General features: G+C 41.4%; 1 protein-coding gene across 3 annotated transcripts in view; it reads right to left on the bottom strand.

Annotated features, from left to right (window-relative positions):
- The window catches only part of RANBP3 (RAN binding protein 3), a 136,512-nt gene that overhangs the window by 24,322 nt on the left and 97,642 nt on the right, over positions 1-14,548 (bottom strand). For all 3 annotated transcript variants that reach the window (XM_044305950.1, XM_044305959.1, XM_044305941.1), the window contains one exon: positions 212-290. In XM_044305950.1, coding sequence (XP_044161885.1) covers positions 212-290 — 79 coding nt within the window. The remainder of the gene's footprint in view (positions 1-211; positions 291-14,548) is intronic.

A 14,548-nucleotide genomic window follows, 5' to 3' on the forward strand; every position in this document is an offset into this window, starting at 1 on the left:
CTATAACAAGAGCTTAAAAGTAATCCCATATATGATTATTGAAACCACTGCTACACAGCAATCCTTGACTGTGTGACAGCTGTGACAGCTAAGATCGCCATGTAGCAACAGCCTAAAACAAAAAGCCATTTCAACATAGATTGGTTCATAAAAAAACAATCTTAGCCATAATATTTCAATTCAAACTTATGCTGCAGAAAAAATTACTTACCAAAACTCTTTCAATCATATTTTGCCCAAATACAAATTTATTGCAGGCTGCTTCTGCTTTGTGTGCGGAATTTTCAAGGCTAAACACAAAAATACAAAACTGTGAAAATATGTGCATAGACTATGACTTTTATATAAACAGGCAGAAAGTAAACCACAACAAAACATACAGAAATGCCATTAATAGTTTTTAAAAGACTTTTAAATAGTTTAAAAGTCTACACACCCCTTTTAAAATGTCAGGTTTGAGACAAAGATTACTCATGTCAGAACTTTTTCCACCTTTAATGTGACCTATAAACTGTACAACTCAATTGAAAAACAAACTGAAATCTTTTAGGTAGAGGGAAGAAAACAAAAATAAAATAATGCGGTTGCATAAGTGTGTACACTTATAACTGGGGATGTTGCTGTGTTCAGAATTAAGCAATCACATTGAAAATTGCTAAATAGGAGTCAGCATACACCTGCCATCATTTAAAGTGCCTCTGATTAACCCCCAAATAAAGTTCAGCTGCTCTAGTTGGTCTTTCCTGAAATTTTCTTAGTCGCAGCCCACAGAAAGAGACATGGTCAACAGAGAGCTTCCAAAGCATCAGAGGGATCTCATTGTTAAAAGGTATCAGTCAGGAGAAGGGTACCAAAATAATTTCCAAGGCATTAGATTTACCACGGAACACAGTGAAGACAGTCATCATCAAGGGGAGAAAATATGGCACAACAGTGACATTACCAAGAACTGGACGTCCCTCCAAAATGTATTAAAAGACAAGAAGAAAACTGGTCTAAGAGGCTACCAAGAGGCAGACGGCAACATTAAAGGAGCTGCAGGAATATCTGGCAGGTACTGGCTGTGTGGTACATGTGACAACAATCTCCGTGTTCTTCATATGTCTGGGCTATGGGGTAGAGTGGCAAGACAAAAGCCTTTTCTTATGAAGAAAAACATCCAAGCCAGGCTACATTTTGCAAAAACACATCTGAAGTCTCCTAAAAGCATGTGGGAAAAGGTGTTATGGTCTGATGAAACCAAGGTTGAACTTCTTGGCCATAATTCCAAAAGATATGTTTGGCGCAAAAACAACACTGCACATCACCAAAAGAACACCATACCCACAGTGAAGCATGGTGGTGGCAGCATCATGCCAAGGGGCTGTTTTTCTTCAGCTGGAACTTGGGCCATGTCTTTCTGCATGACAACGATCCAAAGCATACATTCAAATCAACAAAGGAATGGCTTCACCAGAAGAAGATTCAAGTTTTGGAATGGCCCAGACCTGAATACGATTGAAAATCTGTGGGGTGATCTGAAGAGGGCTGTGCACAGGAGATGCCCTCGCAAAGAGAAGAGCGGGCAAATCTTGCCGAGTCAAGCCAACTCATACCCAAAAAGACTGAGTGCTGTATTAAAATCAAAAGGTGCTTCAACAAGTATTAGTTTAAGGGTCTGCACACTTATGCAACCATATTTTATTTTTATATTTTTGTTTGTTTTTCAATTGAGTGGTACAGTTTATAGGTCACATTGGTGGAAAAAGTTCTGAAACGATTTATCTTTGTCTCATTTTTTACAGCACAAAAACATGACATTTTAACGGGTGTGTAGACGTTTTATATCCACTGTATATGAAAAAATTTGGAAAGGGGGGGTTTTAAACTTTTAATACATAGGTGTTTTTTTTTTTTTTTTTTTTACACTAGTAGCCCCCATAGGGTGCTAGTACAAGGGATCTTTTGATCTCCTATCCTATTCACCCTAATAGAGATCTATTAGGGTGAATAGGATTTTGCCTCATGCATTGCTCAGTATGGAGAAAGCCATGGCAGGCCTGGAGCATCTCAGCAACGTCCAGGCTGCCATAGCAACAGATCGGAGCCCTGCGATTTCACTGCGGAGGCGCAGATTGGAAGGCAGAGGGATGCGGCTTACTTGTTGACCGCAGCACCTCAGGGTTCAAGTGATGGGGACGGTGTGATCACTGCTCCCCGTCAGTGCGGGCGGATGCCAGCTGTATGATACAGCCAGCATCCATAGTGTGTTGAGCGGGCCCGCTGCAGAGGCCCACTCCATACATCCCCTCACACATCATGTACATGTATGTGATAATGCGTGAAGTGGTTTTAAAGGACAATACTAGCAGTTAAAAGCAGACGATATAGTCCGGGCAGACATATTACATTTATCCTCAGCGGCAGTAGCCAGGCACCATGATGATATAAGACATCAAGCACAAAAAAAAAAGTGTACGAAGCCATTATTTTCCGAAGCAGCAGGGAAGAGGAGCCACAAGGAATAATGCTGCCCAATTGTCCTCCAATGTGCAAAGGCCTCTATATAGGTTATAGTATTGTTGGCAAAACTTGACTTAAGGGGGTTCCCCGGGAATTAAAAAAATGAAAATACTTAAAATATGACTATTATAAATATATTCTCAAATACCTTTCATTATTTATAATGGTTCGTTTTGTCTGGGGAGCAAATCAGGGGAAACAAAGTGGCCGCTGTCCAATTAGTACACACAAAACCTGTCTTGATCACACGAGGACAAGTTACTTTACAACACTGAGGTAAAGAGCTGCCTCATCCTCATCTATGCTGGTCAGGAATTATGATCCTGAATACAGATAAAGATCTTTAGCTGAATTTCTATGGAATTTTGATCATGAGGAGTCATGAAGTACAGAGAGGATGGACAGGACAGACTGTGGTAATGGAGGCTGCATACAAGTGCTGCTGCTCATAAGCCAGACCCCACAATCCTCTCCTGTCTCTTCATCTCCATTCCCACAAAGATTCACCTGTATCCAGGATCATAATCCCTGGCAAGTAAAGCAGAGAGGAGGACGAGGAAGCTCTTTACCTCAGTGTTGTAAAGTAACTATAGGATGGCGGACATTTTGTTTCCCATAATCATTGCTCCCTAGACAAAACAAGCCATTCTAAGTAATGAAAGGTATTTGTGAATATATTATAAACTACTATAAGTATTTTCCTTTCAATTCCTGGAGAACCCCTTTAAAAGAGGTTTTCAGAGAATAATAAATTTTTAGCAAGTGCCTGCAGCCTGCATCTCTAAACAGAAGCTTCATACTTACCGGCTCCCATCGCCCTGGTTTTCTGCATCCATGTTCTGGTCCTTGCAGTGTTGACATTTGGCGCACCATGGGCAAAAACTACCTTCAGCAAAGCATGTGACCACGTCCATGGTGCCCCAGGTGTCAACAATGTGGGGAAAGGAGGCTGTGGGCACTTGCTAACAAATTATTATTCCCGGAGTACCCCCAAAACAAAGTTTGCACATATGTGGTTACTTTCAGTTAAAAAGATGAACTACAGACTTCAGTCTGTAATCTCCATTACTTCATTCAGTTTCAAATTCCTTAGAAAAAACTGATGACTACATATGGTTCATCTGGTCTGCTCATTATAACACATCTGCTGAAGCATGTTTCATGCATCTACTAGTTCTTTAACCCCTTCACACCCAGCGCTGTACACGTACAGCGCTGGGCGGGTGTTTAAATATGGCGCCCATCCTGTCCACTGTGGGCACCATAGCCACGGGTGGCTGTCTGCTTCTTTTAGCATAAACCTGCGGCTCATGTCCGCAACCGTCAGTAATGGCGCGTGCGGACATTTAACCCCTCAGATGCCGTGGTCAATCCTGACCATGGCATCCAAGTGTGCTGAAACCGAAAGTGTGCACTTTCGGTTATGCTTCAGCTCCCCCGCTCCTTGTATAAAAATATATTCCCCATAGGACAAACAGCAAAACGGGAAAAAAGCATACAAATGGCAGATTCGCAATTTTTGTTCACTTTCTTTCTACAAAAAATAAAAATAAATTGTGAGCAATAAGTCAGACACCCCAGAATGGTATCAATGAAAAGTTCAAATCACCTCGCAAAAAATGAGCCCCCATACAGCTCCGTACACATAATTATAAAAAAAAAAGTTAAAGTTATAAGGATCAAAATATGCAGACAAAAAACAAAACAAAAAAAAAAAAAAAAAACTACACATATAAGGCATCGCCGTAGCTACTGCAGGAGGCTAAAGAAATGAGTATTTTATTTATTATTATTATATTTAAGACCAAAGTTACCAAATGTTTTAGGCTACTTTCACACCTGCGTTAAGTGCGGATCCGTCTGGTATCTGCACAGACGGATCCGCACCTATAATGTAAAAGCTTGTATCTGTTCAGAACAGATCCGTTTGCATTACCATGAACAAAAATAAATAAATAAATAAATAAAAAATTTATGTTGACGATAATGCAAACGGATCCATTTCGACTTACAATGAAAGTCAATGGAAGGCGGATCCGTTTTAAATTGCCCCATATTGTGTCAGTGAAAACGGATCCGTCCCCATTGACTTACATTGTAAGTCAGGACGGATACGTTTGGCTCCGCATCGTCAGGCGGACAGAGCGGAACGGAGCCAAACTGATGCATTCTGAACATATCCTTATCCATTCACAATGCATTGGGGCTAAACTGATCCGTTTTAGGCTGCTTGTGAGAGCCCTGAAACAGATCTCACAAGCGGACCCAGAAACGCCAATGTGAAAGTAGCCTTATTCCGCTCTGTATACACAAAAGAAGAGAAAGGCTGCATATTGATATGTTTCAAGCAAAAAAGTAAATGTGAACAAGGCTCCAGGTCCAGATGGATCAAACCCAAGCGTACTTAAAAAGCTATGGACACCTTTGTGCACTAAAAAAAATCAATAAACCCATATCTTACTGTAATGCAGTACATCATAAAATTGCACTTGTTTGTTTATTGGTATCAGCTTTGCTTCACATGTCGTCAGAAATGCTCTTCTATGATTTTTACTCACAGCTGTAATCGCCTGTGAGGCTCTGTGGGCGTTCCTGTGGATTTCACCTGCACCAGCGCAAGCTCTGCTGCCCCGCCCCCACATGCTGTTACACAGCACAGTTAGCAGCCACTTACATATAGGCTGCTGGAACTTGTAAGATTTCAATCCAAAACAGGGCGAGTCTTTACAGGTTGCAGCATACTGTAATCAGCAGATCTATTTCTCACTTTCCTTTCTGTAGAAAGTCCACTATTTGTATAGACTATAGATATTTCTGCTGATAACATTAGTGCAGCGATTTACAGACAGAACCATGGTGTTATATGCAGGATATAGATCTCATTACTAACAGCTCTCTTTTGAATACAGTATTGTGTATAGTCCGCACAGTGAGCGCTCACTTGTACCACACAGATTAGTATAGTGTGACGACACACAATGCCATGTACACCTAGAAGTACACCGTGGCGGAGATTTATCAAAACTGGTGTAAAGTAGAACGGTCTTAGTTGCCCATAGCAAACAGGTTCCTCCTCTAATTTTCCAATGAAGCTGTGAAAAATGAAAGAAGGAATCTGATTGGTTGCTATGGGCAACTAAGCCAGTTCTACTTTACACCGGAGAGTGTTGCCGGATCCATTGGCCTGCACCTCCATATTTATATTTGGCCTGATGTGCTGCCATTGTAAAATATATATATTAGACATTATGCCCGTTACAATAATGGGGCACTAGAATTGGCTGATGATCAGAGCAATCATCACACCGCGTTCTATGGACAGCGCATTGAGCAGCCGCAGTGATTGCTCTGCATGCCGGCCAATTCTAGGGCCAGTTATTGTAACGGGCATATTGTAGGGACAAACAGCTGACATAAATATCCATATGGCCTGAGGTGCACTATGTGGCACGCTGATGTAAGCGGTCCGGCGCAATTGTGGGCGGTTCTGGAGGCCTGAGGTGCTCATGTTTTAGTGTCTCCATTTTCTGAAAGCCATATAGTTTTCACTTTTTGGGCGATTGTCTTAGGTAGGGGCTCTGTGGGATAAGAAGACTGTTTGGCACAATTTGGGGTACATATGACACTTTTGATACCAAACATGTTTAGTGTTTTGTTTACACTTTTAGCCAATTATATGTGCGGATATAGGAAGAAGTAGGGCTTGTTGCCATCCTGAAGGGGAGGTGACAGCTTGCATATAGGGGAGTGAAGGGGGGGGGGGGGGGGGGGGGGGGGGGCGCTGGGGGCTAGGGAACGCCGCCATGGGGGAATACATTATTAGTTTGTAAAAATAGCCTGTGGATATTGAGTTAAAGAGGCAAATCAAATGAAGGTGATGTTGGCAAACTAGGGGGACCTCTCTAAATCAGTGGACTCTGTTTTTTGCTAGGGTGTTGGCACCTGACTTCCCCGTTTTTAGGAGTTAGGAAGTGCACCTACCATTTTTGTCCCTGATATGAATGGCAATTGCTGTAATCTCTACACACTCCCCGCTGGTGAGAACCATTGGGGTCTGTGCTGTCAATTAATAAGACCCCTTCTAGGTCCTGGGGATACGCATGTACCTTTTTGTGTTCCTTTCTCCCCGGATTGGGGTTGCACCCTTATGTCCCCATAACTCTTACCCAGGGTATAAGAGATCGATCCCTCCGCTAGGACCTAGAAGATAGGGACGGACCAGTTTGTGTGTTATACATGTATTACAACAAGCCCTGTCATATCTAGCCCCGAAGTTGATATTGCGCCAGAAACTGTATAGAATGTTTTATTACATCTCTATATATAATATGCAGAGTACAGGTGAACAGCGCATATAGTTTTTGCTGTAGCGATGGATTTTCTCTTATGTATAGGACCTGGCCATAATGGTTTAACACTGAGTAGGACCTGTGGTTGCTGGGATACGGAGACACATAGGAACATGTGATGTGTCAGGTGACTCGCAACAGGGGTAGTGTCCTAGCAACGATGACAGGTCCTAGTCATGTGGCCGAACACATGATCGCTGGAGATGCAGGCCTACTATGGAGACCAGGAAATGAAAGTCAAGCATGCGCAGTAGCATGCTGGAGATGCTGTTCACCTTACTCAGTGTGTTTGTCTGATCCTTGGGCTCAGCTGTGTTGGAAGTACTAGTTTATACATGTAGGTTGTTGGTAATGAGGTCACTGTGGGCATCACAGGTGGAATTGTCTAAGGGGAGGGGTTATTTCTGATACGTTGGGACAGCCCCCCAACCAATTCTGTTTGAGAAGGATGCATAAATATGTGCTAGTGTTCACTTGTAACATTATCTAGCTTGAAAATGACTTTGCTGTCGAAACGTTGTTTTTTTTTCCGGTGTTACTAAATACAAAATTGGATTCAAAACTGGGAGTGCTGCAGTTTTTCATCTATTTTTTGGGCTACCAAGGGGGCCCCTCAGGTCGAGGCCTGGCACTGCGAGCACCACCGCCATTTTACACAGAAATCGACTAACAAGTGGTGCTGTCCTGTCTTCACTTTGACGAGCCATCGGGCCGCTACCACAGCAGAGCATCAGCCGATGGTTAGCCCCTTCTATGCCATGGTCCTTAGGGACCGCTGTATGGAAGGGCTTATGTCTGCAGTTTGAAGCAGACTGTCAGCTTTATGTTACAGCTGACAGCAGAGGTCGCACTACATTTTTCAGAAGAGTAAAAATATTCTTCTTAATTTTGAGAAGTATTTTTAGCCGAGGAGGAGTACATATTGTGCGGTAATTCGTGTATATATAATCCATAGGCCCACATAACGTTATGAGGCTGATATTTCTGCCGGAAAAGTGTTGCTAGTCTCACATGCAGAAATAAATGTAACAATTTTAAATTTATCCAACATCATACACTACACCCACCTGACGCTGCCATACACTGCGCCCACCTGACGCTACTATATACATATTACATACACAGCTCTACCAGATGCCCATTATACAGATAGTTTACTATATACACACTGCACACACAGCTCTGCTACATGTCCATTACACAGATGGTACTACTGTGTGCACCTTACACACAGAAAACTGTATATAATAGACTGGTTTTACTGACATAGCCCTGCTTTATACACACCTTCCATACATAAAGTACCTCTGCATTCTCCACCAGCACAGTCCTACATGGAGCCTGTGTTCCTCTAACTGGTCCCACACACATGGCTGATCACATTACTGTGACATCACCACAGGTCCTGTAACCATAATGTAGTCTGGAGCTGCTCCTGGTGTGAGATGTCTGAGAGGTGGGGCGGGGCTTCATGTGCAGGACCAGCAGCTTCTGACACAGCGCTCCTGACCGGGGGGCGGATTAGGAGGAGACACAGGAGGAGTTACAGAAAATCTGTCAGATGACATTCTCTGTAAACTCACTGAGAGCAGACTGCTGTGCATAGGAAGCACAGCAGGATGAAGAACGAGATCGGTAGATAATTAGAACCAATTGGAGGAACGATTTTCTCCATAAAAGAAATTAGTGTAAATTTTTATTTTATTTTATAGAAGTCACTAAGGGGCCTTAGGCTGTGTTGCTGACTTAACCATGGCCCAGTGTAACTGCTCCAGTGGCTCAGCACTCGCATGACAGACTCCTGCTGTAATGGTCCAGAAGGTTAACCCCTTAGATGCCGCAGTAAATAGTTATTGACTGCAGCATCTAAGAAGTCACAGAGGGCGCAGACTGTCTTCAATTGGCACCCCAAAAATGAGATTGTGTGGTGCAGATGTCTGTGTATGCAAGCCTAAGACTAGTGATGAGCGAAGCAAGCTTTGGATGTTAAATCCGAAGTAGTTTCATTCAAAACTTCGGATTAATGCTTTATGGAGAACTGTCTCCATACAGCATTAAAATATAAGGCCTCCAATGAGGCAAAGTTCTGGGCACCAGTCCACAGAAAGGATGTCCTGGATCTGGAGAAAGGACAAAGAAAAGCAACAAAACTTATAAAGGGCAAAAGTGGGAGAGAGGGTCTTAGAAGTTTAGAAGAGTTAAACGTACAGGTGCATCTCAAAATAGAATCAGTCATTCAATTTGAAAAGCAAACCTCAATATATAGATTCATTAAACAAACAGAGTGATCCACTTCAAGCATTTATTTCTTTGAATGTTAATTATGGCTTACAGCTAATGAAAACCCAAAAGTAAATGTATTAGATAATTAGAATAATGGAGTTCAGCTAATCGACACAAAACGCTTGCAAAGGTTTCCTAAGCCTTTAACCCTTTCCCGACCAGTGCCGTACTAGTACAAAACACACATCACGGGTGTCGCAATGTGCGAAAATGCGCATAGTATAAAACTATATTCCCCATACGGTAAACAGCAAGACTGAAATTTTTTTGCAAATCTGACCAGTGTCACTAAGTGCTCATAACTTTAAAACACTTTGACTGAGATTCTGATTTTTTCGTCACATATTGTACTTCATGACAATGGTAAAATGAAGTCAATAAAAATATTTTTTTGCATAAAAAAAATACACCAAATTTACCCAAAATTTTGAAAAATTTCAAATTTCAGTTTCTCTACTTCTGTAATACATAGTAATACCCCCAAAAATGGTGATGACTTTACATTCCCCATATGTCTACTTCATGTTTGAATTATTTTGGGAATGATATTTTATTTTTTGGGGATGTTACAAGGCTTAGAAGTTTAGAAGCAAATCTTGAAATTTTTCAGAAATGTACAAAAAACTAAATTTTTAGGGACCACTACAGGTCTGAAGTCACTTTGCGAGGCTTACATAATAGAAACCGCCCAAAAATGACCCCATTCTATAAACTACAAACTTTGTTAACCCTTTAGGTGTAGCAGAAGAGTTATTGGCAAATGGGGATGAAATTTGAGAATTTCATTTTTTTTGCCTAATTTTCCATTTTAACCCATTTTTTCCACTAACAAAGCAAGGGTTATCAGCCAAACAAGACTATCTTTATTGCCCTGACTCTGCCATTTACAGAAACACCCCATATGTGGCCGTAAACTACTGTACGGGCACACAGTAGGGCGTAGAGTGAAAGGTGCGCCGTATGGTTTTTGGCAGCCAGATTTTGCTGGACTGTTTTTTTGGACACCATGTCCCATTTGAAGCCCCCCTGATGCACCCCTAGAGTAGAAACTCCATAAAAGTGACCCCATCTAAGAAACTACACCCCTTAAAGTATACAAAAATGATTTTTACAAACTTTGTTTACCCTTTAGGTGTTGCACAAGATGTAATGGAAAATGTCACTTTTTTGGCAGATTTTCCATTTTAAGATTTTTTTTTCCAGTTACAAAGCAAGGGTTAACAGCCAAACAAAACTCATTATTTATGGCCCTAATTCTGTAGTTTACCCTATATGTGGTCCTAAACCGCTGTACGGGCACACGGCAGGGCTGATGCACCCCTAGAGTAGAAACTCCATAAAAGTGACCCCATCTAATAAACTACACCCCTCAAGGTATTCAAAACTGATTTTACAAACTTTAACCGTTTAGGTGTTGCACAAGATTTAATGGAAAATAGAGATCCAATTTCAAAATTTCACTTTTTTCCATATTTTTTATATTTTTTTTCCAGTTACAAAGCAAGGGTTAACAGACAAACAAAACTCGTTATTTATGGCCCTGATTCTGTAGTTTACAGAAACGCCCCATATGTGGTCGTAAACTGCTGTACGGGCACACGGCAGGGCGCAGAAGGAAAGGAATGCCATACGTTTTTTGGAAGGCAGATTTTGCTGGACTGGTTTTTTTGACACCATGTCCCATTTGAAGCCCCCCTGATGCACCCCTAGAGTAGAAACTCCAAAAAAGTTACCCCATTTTAGAAACTACAGGATAGGGTGGCAGTTTTGTTGGTACTAGTTTAGGGTACATATGATTTTCGGTTGCTCTATATTACACTTTTAGTGCAGCAAGGTAACAAGAAATAGCTTTTTTGGCATTTTTTTAATGTTATTTACAACATTCATCTGACAGGTTAGATCATGTGGTAATTTTATAGAGCAAGTTGTCACGGACGTGGCGATACCCAATATGCATAAAAAAAAAAATTATTTTATTTTTTATGTAAGTTTTATACAATGACTTCATTTTTAAAACCCCAAAAATGTTTTAGTGTCTCCATAGTCTAAGAGCCATAGTTTTTTCAGTTTTTGGGCGATTATCTTAAGTAGGGTCTCATTTTTTTGCGGGATGATATGACTGTTTGATTGGCACTATTTTGGGGTGCATATCGCTTGCTATTATACTTTTTGTGGCGTAAGATGCCAAAAAATGGCTTTTAAACACAGTTTTTATTTTTTTTATGGTGGTCACCTGAGGGGTTAGGTCATGTTATATCTTTATAGAGCCGGTCGATACGGACGCGTCGATACCTAATATGCATACCAGATATACTCGAGTATAAGCCGACCAGAATATAAGCCGAGGCCCCTAATTTTACCCCCCAAAAATGGGAAAAATTATTGACTTGAGTATAAGACTAGGGTGGGAAATGCAGCAGCTACTGGTAAATTTCAAAAATAAAAATAGATACCGTATCAATAAAATGACATTAATTGAGGCATCAGTAGGTTAAAGGTTTTTGAATATTTATTTCAAAGAAAAACAATATGGTATCAACAATAACTTTAACAGTACAAAAACCAACTAAAGCGAATATTAGATTTTTGGGAAAATTTGAATGCGATTTTTTTGCGAATTTTCGCAATCAAGACCTAGACTCGAGTATAAGACAAGGGGGCTTTTTGAGCACAAAAATATGTGCCAAAAAACTTGTCTTATACTCGAGTATATATGGTACTTTCTTTTTATGTATGCAAGTTTCACACAATGATTTCATTTTTGAAACAAAAAATCATGTTTTAGTGTTTCCATAGTCTAAGAGCCATAGTTTTTTCAGTTTTACGGCGATTATCTTGGGTAGGGTATGATTTTTGTGGGATGAGATGACGGTTTGATTGGTACTATTTTGGCGTACATGCGACTTTTTTTGATCACTTATTAGCTTTTTTGGGAAGTAAGGTGGGCAAAATTTCAATTTTCTCAGTTTTTATTTTAATGGCGTTCACCGTGCAGAGAAAGTAACATGACCGCTTTATAGATCAGGTCGTTACGGACGCGGCGAAGGTGTCCTGTTGCCATGGGAACCTTCCCCGTCTGCCACAACTTCGCAGACAGGGAAGGGTGAGCACGGGGCTGCGGGGGGGCCTCTCCCTCTCCATCAGGGGGTTGCAAAGGCACAGCAGCCCCCCGATGGGAGAGGGAGGGAGCTCCCTGACCGATGACAGTTAACCTTTTCCATGCAGCAGTCCGTACGGACCGCGGTATGGAAAGGGTTAAAACGGCTGACATTTGCACAAATGTCAGCCGTTTATACCAGGGTGTCAGCAATGTGCTGACACCCTGGTAGACCCACTAGACGCCAACAAATTTTCAAGGGGAGGCGGGCGGGGGATCGCGATCTCGCCTCCCGCAACGCCCCCACCGCCTGCGACCCTCTAAAGTTTCTGATCAGAAACTGCAAAAAGCGCAGCAAACCGCAGGTCTGAATTGAGAAAAGGATGCCGGCATCCTGTTCAGATTAACCCCCGCGGCGCCGGAATGTCTATTTAAACTTAGGACGTACCGGTATGCCCTGAGTGGTTAAATAAAAAGTGATCAAAAAGGTCATACATACCCCACAATGGTATCAATGAAACGTTTAGATTGCCCCGCAAAAAATAAGCTCCCACACAGCCCTGTACACATACAGTAATTACAAATAAGTTATGGGGTTAAAATCTGGTGACAAAAAAATAAAACCGATATTTTTTTCCCCACATTATTTTATCACTTATCAAAAGCAAGAAAAACTATACCTATAAAAAAGGTATTGACGGATTCGTACTGACCTGCAGAATAAAAGTAACTGGTCAGTTTTATCGCACATCGAAAATAAAAAAAATAAAATAAAAAAAAAAAACGTAAAACTGGTGGAATTGCTTTTTTTTTTTACCCCAATTTTCCCGTTTCCCACTACATCATATGCAATATTAAATGGTGGTGTTGGAAAGTACAACTTGTCCTGCAAAAAACAAGCCATCATATGGCTATGTGAACAGACAAAGTTATGCCTCTGAGAAGGCAGAAAGCGCAAAACGAAAAAAAAAAAAAAAAAAAAAAAAGAAGAAGGTCAGTCTTGTTCAGTAGGCTACACAATTATGGGGATGACTGCTGACTTGACAGCTGCCCAGAAGTCACTGATACTCTCCACAAGGAGGCTAAGCCACAGAGTCATTGTAGGAGTGCTACATATTAATGGACGGTTGAGTGGCAGGAAAAAGTGTGGTAATAAAAGGTGCACAAGCAACAAGGATAACCACAGCCTTGAAAGGATTATGAAGAAAAGGCAATTCAAAAATTTGGAGCAGACTTGCAAGGAGTGGACTGTGGCTGGAGTCAGTGCTTCAATACACAGGTTTATCCAGGACATGGGCTACAACTGTTGCATTCCTTGTATCATGCCACTCATGACCCAGAGGCAACGTCAGAAGAGTCTTACCCGGGCTACAGAGAAAAAGGACTGGACTTTTGCTCAGTGGTCCAAAGTCACGTTTTCAGATGAAAGTAAATTTTGCATTTCATTTGGAAATCAAAGTCCCAGAGTCTGGAGGGTGGAGAGGCACACAATCCAAGTTGCTTGAGGTCCAATGTGAAGTTTCCACAGCCAGTGATTGTTTGGGGAGCCATGTCATCTGCTAGTGTTGGTCCACTGTGTCATATCAAGTCCAAAGTCAGCTCAGCCGTCTACCAGGAAATGTTAGACCACATCATGCTTCCCTCTGCTGACAAGCTTTATGGAGGAGCTAATTTCGTTTTCCAGCAGGACTTGAGACCTGCCCACACTGCCAAAAGTATTAGTACCTGGATTAATAACCACGGCATCAGTGTGCATGATTGGTCAGCAAACCCGCCTGAACTAAACCCCATAGATTCTGTCAAGAGGGAGATGAGACACCAGACCCAACAATTCAGACAAGCTGGAGGCCGCTAAAGCAACCTGGGCCTCCATAAATCCTCAGCAGTGCCACTGGCTGATCACCTCCATGTAAAGCCGCATTGATATAGGAATTCATGCAAAAGGAACCCTGGCCAAGTATTCAGTGCATATACTGTTCAGTAGGACAACATGTCTGTATTAAAGTTCATTTTTTTTTATTGGTCATAATATTCTAAGTTACTGAGACACTAACTTTTGGATTTCATTAGCTAAAATCCATAATCATTAACATTAAAAGAAACAAATGCTTACAATAGATTACTCTGAAATGAATCTATATAAGAGTTTCACTTTTTGAATTGAATTACGGAAATAATTGGATTTTTGTACTTACCGTAAAATCCCTTTCTCGTTCAATTCATTGGGGGACACAGCACCATCGTATATGCCCAGCTACCACTAGGAGGCGAAACTAGATAACAAAATGTTTGGCTCTGCCCAGATGGGCCTTACCCT

Source organism: Bufo gargarizans, chromosome 1, assembly GCF_014858855.1.
Source record: "Bufo gargarizans isolate SCDJY-AF-19 chromosome 1, ASM1485885v1, whole genome shotgun sequence".
Lineage (NCBI taxonomy): Eukaryota > Metazoa > Chordata > Amphibia > Anura > Bufonidae > Bufo > Bufo gargarizans.